General features: G+C 38.1%; 2 protein-coding genes across 4 annotated transcripts in view; one reads left to right on the plus strand and one right to left on the minus strand.

The window, feature by feature from the left end:
• OR51F2 (olfactory receptor family 51 subfamily F member 2) overlaps positions 1-12,778 on the plus strand; it is a 24,345-nt gene extending 11,567 nt beyond the window's left edge. For all 3 annotated transcript variants that reach the window (XM_084753016.1, XM_084753017.1, XM_084753018.1), the window contains exon 2: positions 11,606-12,778. In XM_084753016.1, the coding sequence (XP_084609142.1) occupies positions 11,614-12,564 (951 nt within the window). In that variant the 5' untranslated portion in view covers positions 11,606-11,613 and the 3' untranslated portion in view covers positions 12,565-12,778. The remainder of the gene's footprint in view (positions 1-11,605) is intronic.
• LOC311578427 (uncharacterized protein) overlaps positions 1-20,916 on the minus strand; it is a gene marked incomplete at both ends in the record, with an annotated part of 24,875 nt that extends 3,959 nt beyond the window's left edge. The window contains 4 exon segments of the mRNA XM_084748249.1: positions 7,907-8,182; positions 11,634-11,873; positions 12,429-12,491; positions 19,974-20,916. Of these exon segments, the coding sequence (XP_084604375.1) occupies positions 7,907-8,182; positions 11,634-11,873; positions 12,429-12,491; positions 19,974-20,916 (1,522 nt within the window).
• Between the last annotated feature and the right edge of the window lie 949 nt (positions 20,917-21,865).

Here is a 21,865-nt window from a genome sequence, read left to right on the forward strand (position 1 = left end):
GAAGTTCAGGATTGAACTTTCAATGTCTTTAAAAATTGTGTAGGTATTTTGATAGGGATTGCATTGAATCTGTAGATTGCTTTTGATAGGATGGCCATTTTTATTATGTTAATTCTCCCGATCCATGAGCAAGGAAGATCATTCCATCTTCTCATGTCATCTTCAATCTCTTTCTTTAGAGTTTTGAAATTTTTTTCAAACAAGTCCTTCACTTGATTAGTTAGAGTAACTCCTAAGTACTTTATATTGCTTGTGGCCAATGTGAAGGGTGTAGTTTTCCTAATTTCTTCCACTGCAAGCTTGTCATTTGTGTATAGGAAAGCTAAAGACTTTTTTGAGTTAATTTTGTATCCAACCAATTTGCTGAAGGTGTTTATCAGCTGTAGTTCTCTGGTGGAATTTTGAGGGTCACTTATGTAGACTATCATATTATCTGCAAATAGGGATAATTTGACTTCCTCCTATCCCATTTGAGTACCCTTGATCTCCTTTTGTTGTCTTATTGCTCTGGCTAGAACTTCGAGTACTATATTGAAGAGATATGGAGAGAGTGGGCAGCCTTGCCTTGTTCCTGATTTTAGAGGAATTTCCTTGAGTATCTCACCATCTACTTTGATTTTGGCTATTGGCTTCCTATATATAGCCTTTATTATGTTGAGGAAAGTGCCTTGTATTCCTGATCTCTCTAAAACTTTAAACATGAATGGGTGTTGGATTTTATCAAATGCTTTCTCTGCATCTAAAGAGATGATCATGTGGTTTTTTATTTTCAGTTTGTTTATGTGGTGGATTACATTGATGGATTTCCGTATATTAAACCATCCCTGCATGCCTGGAATGAAGCCTACTTGGTCATGATGAATGATATCTTTGATGTGCTCTTGTATTCATTTTGCAAGTATTTTATTTAGTATTTTTGCATCGATGTTCATAAGAGAAATTGGTCTGAAATTCTCTTTCTTTGTTGAATCTTTGTGAGGTTTAGGTATCAATGAGACTATGGCCTCATAGAATGAATTTGGTAATGTTCCATCCCTTTCTATCTTTTGGAGTAGCTTGAAGAGTATTGGTATTAGCTCGCCCTTGAAGGTCTGGTAGAATTCTGCACTGAAACCATCTGGCCCTGGGCTTTTTTTGGTTGGGAGACTATCAATGATTACTTCAATTTCTGCAAGGGAAATGGGATTATTTAGCTTGTTTATCTGTTCTTCACTCAACTTTGGCAAGTGAAATTGAACAAGAAAATCGTCCATTTCCCTTAGATTTTCAAATTTTGTGGCATATATGCCTTCAAAGTAGGATCTTATGATTCTTTGTATTTCTTCAGTGTCTGTTGTTATGTCTCCCTTTTCATTTCTGATTTTGTTGATTTCAATACTGTCTCTCTGCCTTTTAGTTAGTTTGGCTAATGGTCTGTCTATCTTGTTGACTTTCTCAAAGAACCAGCTCTTGGTTTTGTTGATTCTTTGGACTGTTTTCTTAGTTTCTAATTTGTTAATTTCACCCCTGAGTTTGATTATTTCCAGACGTCTACTCCTTTTGGGTGTTTCTGCTTCTTTCTTTTCTAGGGCTTCCAGTTGTGTCGTTAAGGTGTTTATGTGCGCTGCTTCCAATTTCTTTTTAAAGGCACTTAGTGCTATGAATTTTCCTCTTAGCACTGCTTTCAATGTATCCCACAAATTTGGGTATGTTGTTCCTTCATTTTCATTGAATTTCAGAAACTCCTTGATTTCTTTCTTTATTTCTTCCCTGACCCAGGTGTCATTTAGCAGAGAGTTGTTTAGTTTCCACATACGTGTAGGCTTTTTGTTATTTCTGTTGTTGTTGAATTGCAGCCTAAGCCCATGATGATCTGATAGGATACAAGGTATTATTTCAATCCTCTTGTATCTGTTGAGGCTTTCTTTGTGAACTACGATGTGATCAATTTTGGAGAAGGTTCCATGGGGTGCAGAGAAGAAGGTATATTCTTTCTTGTTTGGGTGGAAGGTTCTATAGATATCTGTTAGATCCATTTGACCCATGGCATTGGTTAATGATGTTATTTCTCGGCTTAGCTTCTGTTTCAATGACTTGTCCTTCAGTGAGAGTGGGGTGTTGAAGTCTCCCACTATTACTGTGTGGGGATCGATGTGTGGTTTAAGCCTTTTTAGCAGATCTTTTACAAATGTGGGTGCCCTTGTATTGGGAGCATAGATGTTCAGAATTGTGATGTCATCTTGGTTGACTTTACCTTTGATGAGTATGAAGTGTCCATCCTCATCCCTTTTGATTAATCTTGGTTGAAAGTCTGTTTTGTTCGATATCAAAATGGCTATGCCTGCTTGCTTCTTGTGACCATTTGCTTGGAATATTTTTTCCAACCTTTTATCCTGAGGTAATGCCTCTCCTTATGGGTGAGATGTGTTTCTTGAATGCAGAAGAATGTTGGATCCTGTTTATGCACCCATTCAGTTAGTCTGTGTCTTTTTATTGGAGAATTGAGACCATTGATGTTGAGAGATATTAATGACCAGTTACTATTAAGAGTCTTAATTTTGATGTTGGTTCCAGTCGAGCATTTGTGTAGTGATGTTTTTGCCATGGTATAGTTATCTATTTCCTGAGTAGTTTTGGTTGTAGCTTGACCCTTTGGGATGGAGTTTTCCTTCTAGTACCTTCTGTAAAGCTGGATTTGTGGATAGGTACTGTTTGAATTTGGTTTTGTCATGGATATTTTGTTTTCTCCATCAATGGTTATTCATAGTTTTGCTGGGTAAAGTAGTCTGGCCTGGCATCTGTGGTCTCTTAGGTTTTGCAGGATCTCTGTCCAGGCCCTTCTGGCTTTGATGGTCTCTGCTGAGAAGTCGGGTGTAATTCTGATAGGTTTGCCATTAAATGTTATTTGGCCCTTTTCCCTTGCAGCTTTTAATATTTTTTCTTTGTTCTGTATGTTTTGTGTTTTGATTATTATGTGACGGGCAGTTTTTCTTTTCTGGTCAATTCTATTTGGTGTTCTGTATGCCTCTTGTATGTTTATAGGCATCTCTTTCTTTAGATTGGGAAAATTTTCTTCTATGATTTTGTTGAGAATAGTTTCTGGGCCTGGGAGTCAGATATCTTCTCTTTCTTCAATGCCTATTATCCTCAGATTTCTTCTTTTCATGGTGTCCTTAATTTCTTGGATGTTTTGTGTCAGGAGTTTTCCAGATTTGGCATTTTCTTTAATGGTTGCTTCAAGATCTGTTATTGTATCTTCTAGACTTGAGATTCGTTCTTCCATCTCTTGGATTCTGTTAGAAAAGCTCAGTACTGTGTCATTCGCCTTCTTCTCTGAGGCCTCACGTTCTCGTTTTTCTTCTGTCTGTGTGTTTATCATTGAATCCATTTTCATCTTCATATCTTGAACATATTTTTTTATTTCTTTCATCTGGTTGTTTACATTTTCCTGAAAATTTTCCAGTTCCACTCTATGTGCTTCTTTTATGTCTCGCACCTACTTGGCTTCGTCTTCCTGCATCTGATTTCGAATTTTATTTGTTTCCTCCATTATCATCCTCATTACCAAGGATTTGAGGTCATTTTCTTGTGTTTCCGTTGTATGTGAGTTCTCTGGGTTGTTTTCTTTGGGATAGCTGGGAACTGGAGACGCCATCTTGTTTTGGGTTTTTTTGCGTATGCTTTTACGCTGTCCTTTAGACATCTTGCCGTCTATTTTTGTTGGGTAACTTCCAGAGTTGGGTGGAGGGAGTCTGATGATAGATTCACTTGTTTTCTCACGATTTCCGTAGGCTGTAAGCCCTGATACTTCACTGGTGTGGATGTCAGGATGTTAGCCCTGTCGTTTTGGACTCTCACAGCCAGTGATCCTCAGCTCCCCTTTGCTGTGGGTCCTGCAATCGTTCTGGGTCTCTGAATGATCGTTGGATCAGGCCAAGGTATCCACAGCCTTTTGGGTTCCCTGCCAAGTCCAGCCAGGGATACTGGGCCCGAACCACGCGTCGAGCTCAGCTAGTTTCTCAGGGTCTGAACCATCTGCCACAGCAGGAGAACTGCAACTGCACTGAGCAAGCACCTAGGGTGGAACTGAGCACTCCGCCCAGCTTTCGTCACAGCAGGAGAACTGCGTCTGCGCTGAGCAAGTGCCTAGTGTGGAACTGAGGGCTTTGCCCAGCTTGTGTCACAGCAGGGAAACTGCGACTGCGCTGAGCAAGCGCCTAGGGTGGAACTGAGCACTCTGCCCAGCTTTTGTCACAGCAGGAAAACTGCGGCTGCGCTGATCTGGAGCCTAGGGTGGAAGTGAGCGCTCTGTCCCGCTTGTGTCACAGCAGGAAAACTGCGGCTGCGCTGATCTGGAGCCTAGGGTGGAAGTGAGCACTCAGCCCAGCCTATGTCACAGCAGGGGAGCTGTGCCTCGGGCAGAATTGCTTGCTGAGCTGAGCCAGCTTCTCCACGGCACAGCTCACTGAGCAAACCCAGGACTCTGGGGCTGAACTGTCTGCTGAATCCAGTTTGGGTCTCAAGGCACCAGGCGACCCAAATCCTGTCCAGAGTCCCCTCTCCCGCAGCAACTCCCACTGTCCACCACACCAATCGCCTCCACAGGAAGGCTTTGAGCTGCAAACCTCAGCCACCGCCGCTGCAGCCGCTGGTACCGCTGGTGACACTGCTGTCTCTGCCGCTGCTGCTCTGATCCGAGAAAGTCCGCGCTCCTCCTGTGTGTAGGGGCAAGCAGGTCCTCCGCACCCTGGTCCCTCCGAACCGTGGAGCACTTCTGCTGCCGTGGTGTGGGGACCTTGGTGTTCCTGGCTCAGAAAACTGTGCAATTCCCTGAATTGTTCACTGGAGCTTTCAAACACAGTCCACACTGCTTGCCGCCATCTTGGATCTCCTCAAGACAAGTTTAAAAACACATGAAGTTGTGTTTTTGGGATTACATAAATGAGCTTATGCTTATACTTAAATTTTCTGTTAAAGTATTTATAGATCTCATCTTAGGCATATTGTATGCAACATGAAAAATCATTGATACTTCACATATGTTTGTGTATGACTGTGGGAGATATTCCTATAAACATGAGAGATATTGACATGTATGTTAGCATATATGTATATTTTTGGAAGTGTTGATAATTATTTGTTTTAAGCATGTGTTCAGGGCTTTATGAGTTCAGGGCTACAGAATGTACCACCTTTAAGAAAGTAAAGCTTGTTTACAGTCTATATAGTGCAAAATGAGATATCATGATGCATACATATGATGGCCCTAAGTATGGTATTATTTTGAAATAGGGTCAATGAGTTTAATAAGTTATTTGCCTTAGTGTAGGTGGGAGGTAATTTAGTTGAGCAAGGGCACATTATCTGTCACTACAGCACTAAAGAAAATGGCATCACTCCAACAACCATTCATTTTCAATTATCTTTTGGGAGGGATGGGGACTCATGAGCCCCCTTCCCTCCAGAAAAGAGCTGGCTACCCAGGGATATCAACCAAACATGGATTAACAAGATACAGTAAGATTAGGCACAAATCCTAATGTCAGGGCTGGACGAAGCAACCCAGTAAGAGGAAAAGAGTCCCAAGGGCAATTAAGAGTCTGAGACACCCCCACTAGCACTGTTAGGAGTCCCATAAAAACACCACGTTAACAACCATAACATTTGTCAAGGAACTAGCTCATACCCATTCAGCCTCCATACTTGCTGATTCGGTCTCCGTGAGCCCCTGTGAACCCTGCTTATTTGATATTATGGGCCATGTTCTCCTGGTGTTTTTGATCTCTCTGGCTCCTACAATTCTTCCTCCCCTGGGAAGAGTGATCCAACGGAGATACACAATTTGGGCTATCTCTGCTTAATGCTTTGCTCTAGGTCTCTGCACCTGTTCCCATCAGTTGCCAGAGCAAGCCTTTCTGAAAGGACTTAAGAATACAAAGACATTAACTACAAGAGAAAAAAATATAAGCAAGAATGGACTTCATTAAGAGGAAAAAATGTTCAATTATAAAATTGAAAATACAAATCAAAATGATGATATTCATAATAAAACTGTCTGACAGAGAAAGCCTGTGATCCGTTCATAGAAAAGAAGACAAGCTATTAAAGGCAACTTGTTTAAGAAAGCATTTCACAAAGAGAGGTAGGCGAATGGCCAATTCAGATGTGAACATTTACACAACACTGTTCTTCATTAGAAAAATAAAAACAAACTACAGCTAGAAGTCATTGTACATATGTCAATGTACATATAAAAAATCTGTCAATCATAAAGTCTATTTTTAATTTTCTCATAAGAACACACACACTGTATCAAGAATAGAAAGGAACAAAGATCTGAGAAATAAGTTGTGAAAAGCATTTTAAATAACTTGTCTGAAAATACTATAGCTTAATCTAATTTAGTGAGTAAGACAACTCAATCTGCAGTCAGCAAAAGAGCTAGTAGTCATGTCCACTACATTAACCTAAATCTTAGGTAAAGTCATTTGAGCCGTAGATCCTTATATTTTCAAACTAAGTATAGACAGAACAGAAAAAATATAAAAGAGGGTTTGTACAAGCAACAATAAAGAGAATTTATCTTTTATGTAGACTTTTTTTTTCTGAAGCAAAGTGAAATCTGGAGCAGGTGCTGGAATGCATAAACAAGTATCCAATATGTTGAACCCATGCTAAGCAAGTGTGAGTGACATGGCCTGAGAAGCTTCCTAATGTTGTCACAGGAGTGAGGATGACATGGCATGTCATCAGCAGTATGTTGGAATCTTGCACACTGTATGACCTTGCAGTTGAAGAAAAATCAGAAAATCAAAACATAGTGGAGAGTTGGATATGACTTTCTCACGTACTCTGGTGCCTCATATTTGACCATTTTCCCTGGAGGGGGGGAGACCTAGTGGCACTCAGAGGAAGGACAGCAGGTTACCAAGAAGAGACTTGATACCCTACGAGCATATATAGGGGGAAGAAATTCCTCTCAGGAACAGTCATAGGGGAGGGGAATAAGGGGAAAATGGGAGGGAGGGAAGAATGGGAGGAGACAACGGATGGGATAACCATTGAGATGTAATAAGAACAAATTAATAAAATAATATATATCTTGTGAAAAAAAACGTAGCCCCAGTTCCAGCCCTGAATTATGACTTTCATATTAAAAAGATATTTACATACAAATCGTGATTTTCAAAGATTTAATTTTTTATTAACAAATAGTCATAAGCCATTAGTCAGGCAATGGAGAAAGCTTATCCTTTTTTTGTAGCTACAATTTAAGTTTCTAAGAAAAACCCCCCACTATTTTTAGAAAAGCACGCTCCAAAATAAATTAACCAAATTTAAGCAAAAATGAGAAAGTGAGGCATTCTAAGAGAGAAAGCTTTCTTCTCACCACTGGAATGGCACAAGTCATTCTTTTTTTAGTCTCATGGCTAATTCTGTCTTAGCTATTATTTTATATTAAAAATTATTTTTGCTTTTTGAGAAGGGTCTTATGTAACCCAGGCTGTCCTTGGATTGACTATGTAACCAAGGATGAACTCAAACTTCTAACTCTTCTTACTGTGTCTCCTAAGTGGCTGGGATAACAGGTGGGCACGGCGTACTGAAATTCTACGTCAGTTAAAGCTTAATTGTATTCCAGTCAGCAGTTAACTTCTTTTCAAACTTGAATAACTTAAACACACCATGAAGTAGTAGCTAGGAGTCTGTAGTTAGTCTATATGTGCTGTTAAGAGAGTATTGTGGTTGGTACTTCAATTTGAGTAAGAAGAGAAAAGGGAACGGGGGGGGGGGGAGGAAGTTCATGATGGCTCATTCTCTGAACTCTATTAAAAACCTATAACCTAATAGTAAAAGACATATACATTTAAACATATTCTGAAGATAACAAAACAAGGAGCAGAAGTAAACAGTCATGTTGATGTACTTAGTGCAGTGTGAAGAGGCTCGTAGGTTATTTTCCCCTGTCGCACTCGGTAGGAGTCCCATGGGCCTTTGGGCAGCAGGTTTGAAGTACATGGTGGCATACTTATTAGTGGGTCAGGTCCGTAAACTACCAGAGCAATCAGCCAGTACATGCATTCGACCTGGCGGAATGTGAACGTGCACCGGCCATTTTGTTGGTAAAACAGTAGGACCAGGTAAGTTACGAAGACCCTTATGACAAAGCCCATGCAATAGACTCCTGCAGTATAACGAGAGGCTGGAACAAAGCAAAGACAAGAAGCACATGAGTGGGGAGGAAGTACTTAGAGCGGAAGAGCCACAGGCCACAGGTGGAGGAGTGCAACCTGTGGGGCTGTTGGAACTAAATACATCATCAGGAAGACGGCAGACATACTTTTTTTTTTCAGGAGACAGCATCAAAGCTAGGGAAAAGAGACAGAAGGATTTTGACTCAACGAAGGAAAACAGACAGAAATATTTTGACTCAATGCAGTCTTAAAAGCTGCACTCATCATGTATTTTATTTCTTCTTCACTTTTATTTAGCTTTGAAAAGGAGGTCATTTCAGTATCACTCTTTCCTTTGCTGGGAAGTAAGCTTTCAAGCAGGTTTGGCTTCAGACCTACTCTAGTCTTGGGTATGGATACATGTATTTGATTTTGTAGCTCTCTGTGTGTGCCTAACTCGGTCACCCTCAATTAGAAAGTCTATTGCAAATTAATGAGCCATTTTCTCCATATATTGGATTTATTTGGTGCTGACTGAGATCTGGTTTCATATTTTATTTCATTATTACTTGTAATTTTATTTGCTATATCAGTTTGATAATTTATGTTTCTTATCAAAATAGTTACTTCATACATATTATTTTTATTTTTACACATAACATTCCATCATATTTAAAGGTTCATTTATTTGAGTATATATTGTTTAAATTGTCATTTACATTATTTTTCTTGCTGAATTTTTAAAAGTTTACTTATCCTGGCTTTATTGCCAATGAATTTATTTTAACTTTTAAAATCTTTATTGTTTATTTTGATATTTATTCAATAGTTCCCTAGTTTTTGTGTTGATAACTTGAATAATTAATATTTATTTTCTAATAAACATGCAGTCTCTAGGATATAATTTTCACTTAAATGCTGATCTATAGTTTTCTTACTGTTATTCAGTTTAAAAGATCCTTTTCTTAATTCGCTTACTCTTTCTGGTATGGATAAAATACTAATTAATAGCAATAGTTGTCATTGCTTTTGGGGCATTCCATCTTAGTCTAATATACTAGTATCACTTTGAGAAATTTGTAATTTGAAACAAGTTGTAATTATTAGTAAGCTAATTTAATAATTTATGTTAGCTTGTACAAACATTTATAAGAGACATTGTATTCAGAGAAAGCTGAGGTGGATCTAGAAAGAAAGTTTGACTAAAAGTGTTTTTGATAACTGATTGGAAATGGTTCCAGATAAATAGATAAAACACAAGAGTGAAATTTCTAAAAGTGGGGCCATTTCTGTGAAAATAACAATATATGATTATATTACATATATATTTATGTGGTCATGAAAGCTATAAAGGGAAGTTACAGAGTATGACAGAGTGATGGAGTCCACAGCATATTGATATTTCTTTTACCTATGAAAAGCCACACGTATTTTATTCAAATAATTTTTATTTTCATATTCACATTCTGGCAACTAGAACTGAAATTTTAATATTTATTTGAAATTGTCATTCTGCAAATGAAACAGAAATCATGTAAATGGGCAAGGCACTTTTAAAGATTGATTTGACAATAGGCAGATGATTGACATCAGAAAGAGATGTAGATAAAGCTGAAAAATGGGTTTATCAAGAGGAAACAAAAACTAAACAAAAAAAGAAGGGATCTACTATCTGAAAATAACTGATAGAGACTAGTTTCCCAAGAGAATAGGGAGAGAAATTTTCTAGGAAGAATTGTCAGCAACATACACTAAGAATTTGAGGGTCATTAAAATGAGCCACTGGACTAATGAGCTTCTGTTGAAAGTAGAGCTTGGATGTCTTACCACACAAGGGAGCATCAAGGCCAAGGCCACTTCCCAGAAAAACTAAAGAGTGCCAGCTTACCTAGAATTATATTTGACATAAAGCAATATACACCAATATAGTGTGTCTCTGGAAAAGGACAGATTTGAGAAATGTTCATCAGAATTCATCATCCTGGATGGTTGATAGATTCCTCCTATGTGCTTCTGACTTTTATTAGATATAGAAAGTCCAACTATTCTCTGACCAATTGAACACTTTTAGGAAAATTACTTTAGTCCTTGCTGTAAATGTATAAGGGAAAGGGAGGGGGAAATTTTTACTTCTTGAACATTTATGTGGATTGGATGGCTATAGATGAGAAAACAACTGCATCTAACACATTGTATATGTTCTGGGTACAACACCTGTCTGGGTGTCAGTAGTATCTTGTGTCACTATTTGTTATAACACACTCTTTAATTTATTGTGTTAAAAGTAAGGGCAAGGACTTCTCTCTTCATCCATTTCCTCCCTTCCTTCTTCCCCATTTCCCTTGCTTTTTTTCCTTCTCTTTCTTTCTCTGTCTTCCCTTACATTCTTGTTCTTTTCTTTCTTTCTTTTTCTATTATTTTTTTTCTCAAACTGATGTTTTCTCTCAAGAGTCAAGCAGTGAGTTATTCAAAGTAACAGGGCAATTATTTAATGATTAAATTAGTTAGATTTAATTGATTCATATGTAAAATGTATGTGCTACTATCTAAATACTATAATTGAGCATGGACAGAATCATACACATAGAACAGATAAAATACAAAGAACACAAGCATCTGTAAATGTCAGTTTTTCTTGAACAAGTCTACAACCACAAAAGCAGACTTGCATGTCCCAGGAACACTTTGACATTGCTCTGAATGTTTACCAAGAATGTCTAGTGGTCACATTTCAAAAATCAGACTTCGTTTTTTCAGTGTCATGTACTACATTCAAGAACTTATTTTAAAAAATACTGGAAATTGGACTTCTCATTATATTATTTATGTATTTACTGGGAAGTTTTAAGATAAGAGTAATTTTTCTTGTGGCTTTTTGTCACTACTGAAGAGAAGGCTGGCATATCGTGCATTTATCAACTTAAAAATTTTTTTCTAGACCTTAAAACATTTTCTTAAATCCTACACAATGTAAGCCTAGAAGGTATAACTGTTTAGGTGTCAACTGCAACAGAGACTTGAGAAGGAATAAAATTACTAGAGAATGAGATAGATATAAAACTTTAGACTCAGCTACATAAGATAAATGGTATTTTACTCTAGGTTGCCAAATACAAGTGAGCTAAGCATTTTGAATGTAACTCTTACATGTGGCTTTTCTGATTGTTTCATAACTGTTCTTACTATATGTAGTTTATTATAAATAGATAAAACTCAAATGCCTTTGAGAAAAAAGAAGGCTGGTTCAGAATATTTAAGAAATTTGATTTGGAACAACCTGGTAAATCTATTTTCTTGGAAAAAAAACTGTGAAAAACCAAGCCTATAGTTTAATATCAGACAATATTAAACTTCTTTAAGAATTAGCAGTATTGATGGTTAGAGGGATATTTATATGATAAGGTATTCGTGCACTGTTATGTTTAATTATCTGATTTCCTTTTTCTTCCCAGCCTTCAATATGCTCATCCTCAATAATACCAATTCGCAGCCTCCAATCTTTCTCCTTACTGGGATCCCAGGCCTGCGAACAGCTCAGGTCTGGATCTCCATTCCCTTTTGTCTCCTGTATGTCATTGCCCTCTCTGGGAACAGCATGATCCTGCTGGTGATCCTTCGCGAGCAGAGCCTCCACGAGCCTATGTACTATTTCCTCTCTATGCTTTCGGCCACAGACCTGAGCTTGTGTCTCTGCACACTTTCCACCACTCTCGGTGTCCTCTGGTTTGAGGCCCGAGAGATCAACCTAAATGCTTGCATTGTGCAGATGTTCTTTCTCCACGGGTTTACTTTCATGGAGTCAGGAGTCCTACTGGCCATGGCCTTCGATCGTTTTGTGGCCATCTGTGATCCACTAAGGTACACCACTATTCTTACCAATGCTAGGATCGCCCAGGTTGGAGTGGTTGTCCTGATAAGGAATGTTGCCGTCATGTTGCCGGTGGTGCTCTTCGTCAAGAGGCTGTCCTTCTGCGGTTCTCTGGTGCTTTCACATTCGTACTGCTACCATGTAGATGTCATTCAGCTCTCGTGTACGGACAATAGAATCAACAGCATTCTTGGTCTGTTTGCACTCTTCTCCACTACAGGATTCGACTGTCCTTGCATCTTACTCTCCTATGTATTGATCATCCGATCTGTCCTCAGCATTGCTTCCTCAGATGAGCGACACAAAGCCTTCAGCACGTGCGTATCCCACATCAGTGCAGTTGCCATCTTCTACATCCCTCTCGTCAGCTTGTCTCTTGTACACCGCTATGGCCGTTCAGCACCTACCTTTGTCCACACCATCATGGCCAACGTCTTCCTGCTCATCCCGCCTGTGCTCAACCCTATAATCTACAGCGTGAAGACGAAGCAGATTCGAAAGGCTATTATCAAGGTTTTAAATCAGAAGCAGAGCCAAATCTAGTAATTACCTCATTAGAAAAGATCATTTATGAATTAATGCTTTTGTAGAATGGGGTAATCTTACTCATAGTACAAACATGCTATGCAACTTCTAGGTTGTATGATGTTTGCTTACTCAGTTTCTCTGTCAGTAAATACATACTAATGTCATTTAAATTATTATTTCATTTTCAGTACAACGTGAGCTGCTGTAGATTATTAGCTACTCATTTGTAAATGGCATTATAAATCTGTATAAAGTAATAATTTGACTCTACACTCAATTCAAAAAGTCCAAATTTAATGTGGGAAATTGTAGATGAGTCATTTGTTCTATCTTCAATGAAAACAAATATATTTTAATGAGTCATGTGTTTTTTACTCAAAACTTTTGATTCTCTGACTGCTTCCTAAATTACTATATTATCTCTAAATCCTAAAATACACACCAACATTTTGACTGTGAGTCTTGTATCAGTGAATCTGTCTTGCATTTTATTATATACTAAAGAAAACACAGATCTAAATAAAATCTGGGAGCTTCTCAGTTGACAATTATATTAACCCCAGTTGTATGCCTGAACAGATAAAGAATAACCACAGAAGACCTGAAAGTCACTGGGATCACTGCTGAATAAAAACTATGCAAAACTCTACTAATCACTTTGTTTCAACAGTTTTATAACAGAAGTGATTATTTGTTTAGGTGCTTATTATCATGAGAAACTACACCCATGTGCAATAGTCATCAAAGGATCCAGATCTTCCTTTGTGTAGAATTTAACTGCTTTTGTATATGGACACATATATTTGGGAAAACATTGGATAATTCCTATTTTACAGTGGCATTGGCACTGCAATTTATGTCACACAGATCAGGGTTCATGTTTAGTTAGTGTAGTGCGTACATGAGTGACCCACCCATTTTGGTGGTTGAGACTTATTTGGTTTCAGTCAATGCAAGTAAGCACGCTTCTTTTTTGATACTTTCAGCAGATAGTTTTTTTTCCTGAGATATTAATGAAGTTTTCTTGCTTGCTTGGCCTTTGACGAGATGTGAATGGTGATTGGCTTGGGTGCAGTGAGAACTACATGGGCAGTTCTCCTGAAGGAATAACACCACGTGTGAGATACAATGTTCAGGCTTGATTTTGGCATGTCCTTAAATAGGAACAAGTAGATTTCTGATGGAAATTAAGAAGGATGCTACTTGCTGTCAGGGGACATTGGAAGATTTAAGTATTTGGAGGCTCATGTAATAAAAAAATAAACAGTTCAGTAACTATTTCTGGAGTGAGGATTATGTAACCTTTTCATTATGTTACTCTCTTAAGTATTTCTATTTTATCAAAACTTTCCAAAGAGAACATTCAGCCCTTTATCAAATAGTTTTGTCCTCTTTCCATTAACCCATCTCTCTGACATTTTGCTTTGTATGATCTACATGTGTAATTATAAAAAGTAAGTTTATTTTTATTTTATGTTTATTGGTGTTTTGTCTGTATGCATATCTATGTGAGGGTGTCAGAAACCTTGGAACTGGAGTTACAGACAGGTTTGAGCTGCCATGTGGATGCTGGGATTTGAACTTGGGTCCTTTGGAATAGCATCCAGTGCTCTTAACAGCTGGACCATCTCTCCAGCCCCTATATGAATAATTAAAAATGTTAGTATCTATTGAAGGAAGCCCTTTGATTGAATTTTCACCTGGAAAGCCAAATTAACCATTTATTTTTGAAGTTTTCTAATCTTGATGATAAGTTAATGTATTTTATAATTTTTAGATTTAGTATTTGCAGGTAAAATTAGAAGAAAACACACAAGAGCCATAGTTGATATATAACACATTTCTTGTCTTTTATCAGAAATTTGCCATGCCAATTACAAATAAGAATCTTCCTAATTTACCCTGTCACTTCACTTCAAAGATTATTTTCAGCCTTCTGAGCATGGGCAATGGAGTCTTAGTTACAGATTGCTTTTAGTAGTGATAATGTGACTGCAGGCTATGAGTGGGAGAAGTGTCAAGTCAAATCGAAGCTAAGATGCTATCTGAAATGCCATGTCACGGTCCAGCATGAGGACAAAAGCCACACCACAGCTTGAACAGGTAGAATTTAGAATAAATCATTATTAACATGGAAGCAAAGCAGTGAAAAAACTTGGCTAATAATAAAGAGTTAACTGGGCTGGAGAGATGTCAGTGGTTAAGAGCACTAACTGCTCTTCTAGAGGTCCTGAGTTTAATTCCCAGTAATCACATGGTGTCTCACAACCATGTGTAATGGAATCTGACTCCCTCTTCTGTGTGCATGAAAACAAATCACTCATATACCTAAAATAAATAAATAAGTCTTTAAAAAATAGTTAACCATAATTTGTACATAATCTAGTAGAGCAGATACAGGGAACAAAGGGCGATGGGATGGTGTTACCAAAGAGCTCTCCTGTTCTATGTTTACTAAGTCATGGAGGTACCTTTTTTTTTTTTTTGCATTTCAAAAGAAAAATCATCCCCCCCCCTCTTGCCTGAAAGACCTTCCACATGAAGCTGCTGCTGGGAGGCAGGCACTGATACTCCTGACAGTTGTGTGCTCAGCTTCCCAGGAGCTTTTGAAATGCACACCCATACCCAGAGCAGAGAAGGCATAGGAGGAACTGCCTCATCCAGACGACTGCTTTTTATGTCAGTTTAGCCATTGCTGTCACAGAGGGCAGGTGGAGAGCAACCTCCATAGGTCAGTGCTGAAGAGAGTTGTGCACTTCTGGGAATCACTCTCAAGAGAAGAATGCAGGACCACAAAATGGACAAAAGCGTATCTTTTACCATGAAATTACAAAGAAAGTAGGCAGAGAAGTTTTCCTTCTTCCCCTGCTTCTTCACTACTACCAACAGACAAGAATTAACATAAAATGCTCCACCACACAACAGGGACATGTGCTCCACCATGTTCACAGCATCCTTATTCATAATAGCCAGAACCTGGAGAAAGCCTAAATGTCCCTCAGTTGAAGAATGGGTAAAGAAACTGTGCTACATTTGCACCATGGAACTGATCAGCTATTAAAAATAAGGAAATCCAGAAATTTGTGGACAATAGATGGGACTAGAAATGATCATAATGAGTGAGTTAACCCAGAAGCAGAAAGACTCACATGGTATATATTCACTTATAATTGGGCATTAGCCCAAAAGTCACGTCCCACAAAAGTCTTCACTTACCAGGAGATTGGGATAGATGTGAGGACATCTTACTGAGACCCTAGGTAAGAGAAATATAGGAGATGGGGAAGTAGAAGGACCTAGAGGGTCCTAGAAACCTACAAGAAGGACATCGTGATGGGTGGATAGGGGCCCAGGAGGGTCTGCTCAAACTATTGCACTAACGAAGAACAATACAAGTAGTAAACATCGAACCCCTACTCTGATCTAGCCAATGGACAGGACATTCTCCACAGTTATGTGGAGAGTGGGGACTGACTCTGACATGAACTCTGGTGCCCCATATTTGACCACCTCCCCTTGGTGAGGAGGCCTGATGGCACTCAAAGAAAGAACAAGCAGGCTACCAAGAAGAGACTTGATAGCCTGTGACCATATAGTGGGGGAGGAGGTCCCCCTTGGTCTTAGACCTAGGGGAGGGGAATAGGGTGAAAGTGGGAGGGAGGGAGGAAAAGGAGGATACAAGTGATGGGATAATAACTGAGTTGTAGTCTGAATAAATTAATACAATTAAAAAAATTAACAGTGCACCAGATGGCAGAAGAAAACAAATAGTTACTGTGTCCACATCACAGACAAAAGTAATGTGAAAATGAGAGTTGTCAAATCAAAACATGCCAGGCACTGTTATGAATGGGTATTGCCTAATCTTGTATAATTACATCTACATGTTCATTAAATATACTTGAAGATAGTCTACTCAGGAAACGATGAGGGGAGTAATTTATCCATCTGGCCGCCTTTCTCCTTGGCCAAAGTTTACCACACAGCTTCCTAATTTCCTAGATGGAATGGAGTAATTTATAGATGCAGACCTATCGCAGAAAATACAAATATATTTCTTACATTACCATGCCAATGCTTCTACAACAAGGCACACAGATTAGCTTGAAGAATAGATTTCATAGTGACTCAGTTCTAGAACCCTGTTCAAGATCACAGGGTCAAGAGGATCGATCTCTTTTCTAGTCTTGTAAAGAGAATTCATTCCTTGTTTTGTTTCTGGTTTTGACAACTTGAGGGAAATCTTTGATTTTAGGTGTATCAGTTTGGTCTCTGTGTCTGCATACTATCAATACTGTGTATATATATATCTATGCCAAATTCCCCATTTATGCAAGGTCTCCAGTTACTCTGGAGGAGCGGTTCACTGTACACTGATGATGGCATATTGTTTCTGTATCTGAGCTTAAATGCAATGACCCTTCCCTGAGAAAGATCACATTCAGAGGCATTAGACATTAGAATCAAAATTTATTCATGTTTTATGAGGGCTCAAATTCACTAATAATAATTCTTCAACTAGAGTTCCTTCACTTTCTTGGTGTTTGTTTGCAGTAGGTATGACACCCCAACAACAAAATTCTCTCTGTAATTATAGGAAGGCACATTATAGACATAACCATTTTCCTTTAAGCCAGATGTGACTTTATTGGAATGCGATCCAGTGCCTTAGAGGATAGAAAATGGTGAGTGTCATGCCTAAGGGAGAGCATGGGAAGCAATGGCTGAGAGAGTGAGCTCATTTCTGAGGTAGTGGTTGTCACCCTGTGTCTGGAGAAAGCCTCACTATCTCCATATTAACTCTGAATGCACTAATAGAACCATCTTCAGTGGTGAGCAGTGGAGACAATGAAAAGATGAATTACCTCACAAAGAATATAACAAATTGTATAAATTATGAAACAGGTATGGTTTTTTTTTAAACTATGCTATGGAGAACTTTTAAGAGTAGTAGAAGACAAAACAAAAATACCAACTAAGGCTGAGACAATGTAACCTAGGAAACATAAATAATTAAATGAGCCATATATCTTAAATATAGATATAAACCTTTCTATGACTGGTCTTCAATTTTAAGAGTGTTAGAATTTGTGACTTAAGTCAATTCTGTATCTTCCCAGATTTTCATTACTTGTCCTGAAGTATTTTAAATAGGGACATCATGGAATTCAGCTTTACCTGAAAGACTTGAAAATTAAGATTTCAATACATTATTGTTGGGGTGAGGAAGTCAGAAAAAATGGCCCACATTTAGAAGTGGGAGCTACCACCTGTGAATTTTCAAGCGTTTCTAAAATCTACCATCTGGAAATTTTGGCTGTGAGTAGATTGAGAAGTACAGTTTACAGTTCTTAGACATTTTACCCTCAGGAATGTTTGCCTATAAAACACTGATGTATGACCTCCTAGTTCAAAACTACAGTATTCAGTTTAATAGTCTTCCCAATATAGTTTTCTAAGTTTTTGACCAGATCCAAAGACTGCATACTTCTTCATAGCCCTAGCCTTACATCTATAGCTGTATTTGCATCCTCCCCATTATTCATTTGATGAAAGAGTTTACTGGGAAGCATCCCACCAGCTTCCAAGAGTGTTCTGAGAAATTTTTCCCATAGCTTTGGTAGGAAAGAAAGTTGAGCTATTCTAGTGCAGTGACCCAAAGGAAGGATGCTTTAAAATGCCTTAAGATGGTAACTCTTAAGGAAATTAACATTTAATTGAGTAACCAGAATTTTAAAGAGTTTTCATTAAACTTAAACCCTAGAATATATTTTATTTATGACATACTTGTTCTTTATTTTTTAAAGAATGTGTCCTTCATTATAAAATTCATTTTTTATCTCAGAGACAGTCAGTTTTAGATATGAGAGACTAATTCTTCAGTCCAGTTAATATTCATTGTTAGTGGTCTCAAGAAGTTTGAGATTTGGTAACAATGTTGTCCGGATGTTTGTAAACTGCTATACAATTTAATCTGTGTCATCTCTTTCTACAAGGACCATTAAATCACTTTTCATAGTCATTGGCACCAACATCTTTTGCATATGTTTTTGATATTTTAGCTACTTTTATCTTACACTAACATATTTCTGTATCAACCAAACCTAATTATTAAAAATTAGTGTTAAATTATGTTTTTCTGCAAAATGAAACATGTTATCCAAACAAAATGAAACATAATATTTTTAAAAGAATAAAATTCAAAACCTACCATAATCCATACTTCTCGGTGGCCACTAATAACATCATCTTAAATTTAGCATAGCTTCTCATTTCCAAATATTATTAAAGGATTATTAATATTTATTATTAATTATTATTTTAGTGAAATCAAAGGTTACTCACTAACGAACTTTATACCCAAATAACCACACAGAGGCCAGGATATACTTAATTAGCCTACGCTTCCATGCTAGTGTAGTTTCCTTCCATTCTGATTTCCCACTTTATACTTGTTTTTAAATTATCTCCTAGGCTGGGTTCATTTCTCCTGCTGTTTCTGGGTCTTCTCCTTGTGGCTCCATCCTCTCTTCCTTTCTTTCTCTCCTCACCTCACTGGATCAGGATGTCCCACCCTATTCTCTGTTATTGCTCAGCATTGGCTAGTTTGTTTTATTGGCAATACAGAGAACAAATGGTGATCTGTTTACACTAACTTGAAACTGGAGATACTTAGAATAAACATCACAATGCAATGTCCAGATTGATCCAGAGAGTGGGGTGAAGAAGCCAGCATTTGAGTGCACAAGGGTAAACAGTCCACAGTCCACAAGAGCATTATGCCAACAAAATATTCTCAGTTTTTAAAAATGCCTTCAAGACTTACAGGTACTTTGGTGTTTTTGTTGTTTTTAATGTTATATATGGACTAGTTGCACATCTTCATGTAATTGTGATGGTGAGGTTAAGTGCCACACAAAAGTCACATGTTCCATGTTTTACCTGTTTCATATTTAAAGAATTTTCTGTTTTATTGCTATAAGCAATGACTAAGCTTTTAACACATTTTAGTTTTCAAAAGTTTGTTTCTATACAGAAATTACAAAAATGGGGAAAATGTACAAATTGTTATATGTCTCAGGCATATTTTTTTTATCTCTGTTCAAACTATATATAAAATTATATTTCTATTAAGATTTAAAAATAATGTGTTCAAGTTAATAATCTATAAAAGATGGCATTCTTGTAAAACATTCAATGCTTTAATACTGGGAAATATATTTGTTTATCTTATAATGACAAGAACATGTAAGTAAATATCTATTATGCTTTAAAGGTCTCAAATCTCTCATTTTGAATAACTTGAAAGTTATTCCACTTCTTCAGGGGGGCTTCTAAATACTATGGAAAAGTGTGCTTATTTGAAAAAGAGTGTTGATTATGTCCTTTGATCATTGACCTGGAGCTACTATAATTTCTTGCTCAAGGGTCTTTTCTCCAGAATCCTCTGGTAACCCTGTCCCTGATCTGTTTGGTTCTAACTCCATATATGATGGGGTTGAGCATGGGAGGAACCAGCAGATAAACATTAGCAAACATGATGTGCACAACTCGGGGCACATGGTGCCCAAAGCGGTGGGTGAGGAAGGTGAAAAGGGCCGGGATATAGAAAGCCAAAATAACACAGACATGGGAAGCACATGTCCCAAAAGCTTTGAGGCGGGCTTCACCTGAGGGCAGCCTCAGCACAGCTCTCAGAATCATCACATAAGATACACCGATGACAATTACATCAAAGCCAACCACAGAAAAAGCCACAAAGAGCCCATATCCACGGTTGACTCTGGTATCAGCACACACCAACTTGAGCACAGCCATGTGCTCACAGTAGGACTGGGGAATGACCTTGTTGGGGCAGAAGGGCATCCTGGAGATCATGAGGCAGAAGGGGCTCACCCACAGCAGCCCTCTCACCATGACAGCTGCCCCCAGTTTGATGACTACGGATGTGGTCAGGATGCTGGAATGTCGGAGAGGGAAGCAGATAGCCACATAGCGGTCCAAGGCCATGGCCATGAGCACACCAGACTCCACAGAAGAAAAAGCATGGATGAAGAACACTTGGGTGAGGCAGGCATGGTATTCAATCTTATGATCATGAAACCAGAGTATGGCCAGCATTTTAGGTTGTGTGGAGGAGGACAGGACCAGGTCAGTGACAGCCAGCATGGCCAGGAAGAGGTACATGGGCTCATGCAGGGTGTGGTCAATTCTGATTATGTGTAGGATGGTGATATTTCCAGCCAGTGCCACAATATACATGAGACAGAATGGGAAGGCAACCCAAAACTGATAATTTTCCATCCCTGGGATTCCGAGCAAGATGAAGAAAAGAGGATGGGAAGAGCTGTTATTTGATGCCAGCATGAGGGGATGGTTACAGTGTTCTCAGAAGTGAAGATAATCTGTTATCTGTAGATGGTGACAAAGGAATAGATGTTATTGATTACAAATCTTTGAATGACTCTATTAGGGGTTTTGTGGTAATACAAACAAATTTGCAACATGAAGTGATATAGCTCCCTATTTTAGTTCACATGTTGGTCTGGGCAAGTTTTGAACATATGAGCTGTAATTGTAATTATGCTCACAATCAGTTATTTTCAGGACAGTAAATTATATTGATGGAAATATAGCGTGAGTGATAGTGCTATAGTCAGCCCCATTTTTCTATTATTTACAACAAAAAAGGATAATTCAATCTTGTCCTTATGACCTCATTTCTCTGATGGAGGGCAATACTGGTGAAAGGACTTTATCTATTTGGAGATGATGAATTAACATCTACTCTAAGGGAAACTTAAAGAAGTTTTGGAGTAGAGTAAAATTAATTGAGTGTACACCTACCTGTCAATCAACACACTCCTTTCACACTATGCATCCTACTGGATTGGAAGACAGCATATGTTCTCTGTAAAGGTCAATTAAAAGCTATTTCTGATTAAAATTACACAATCCCAGAAATAGTTCATAAGATAGCTTAAAGTTCCAGATAAGACTTCAAGTAGTATATAGAACAGTAATGGAGAAAATGGACTTCCTTTTCTTTTTCCTGATTTTTGTGGAAATATTTTAGAGTTCTCTCATTTTAGAATATGATAGAATATGATTGGCTCTGGACTGTCTGTAAGTTGGCTTTGTTGTGTTATTATCTGTTCTTCTTAACTCTGGCCTCTCTGAGACTCTTTTAAAGGGATGTTTTGTTTTTCAAAAGCCTTTTCTACATTTGGTGAGATGATTACGTGATTTTTGTATTGTAGGCGCTTTTCATGGTCAATCATGTTTACTGGTTTACTTGTGTTGAGCCATCATTGTA

The sequence above is a fragment of the Acomys minous genome, assembly GCF_964271855.1.
Source record: "Acomys minous genome assembly, chromosome: 2".
In the NCBI taxonomy this organism is placed as follows: Eukaryota; Metazoa; Chordata; class Mammalia; order Rodentia; family Muridae; genus Acomys; species Acomys minous.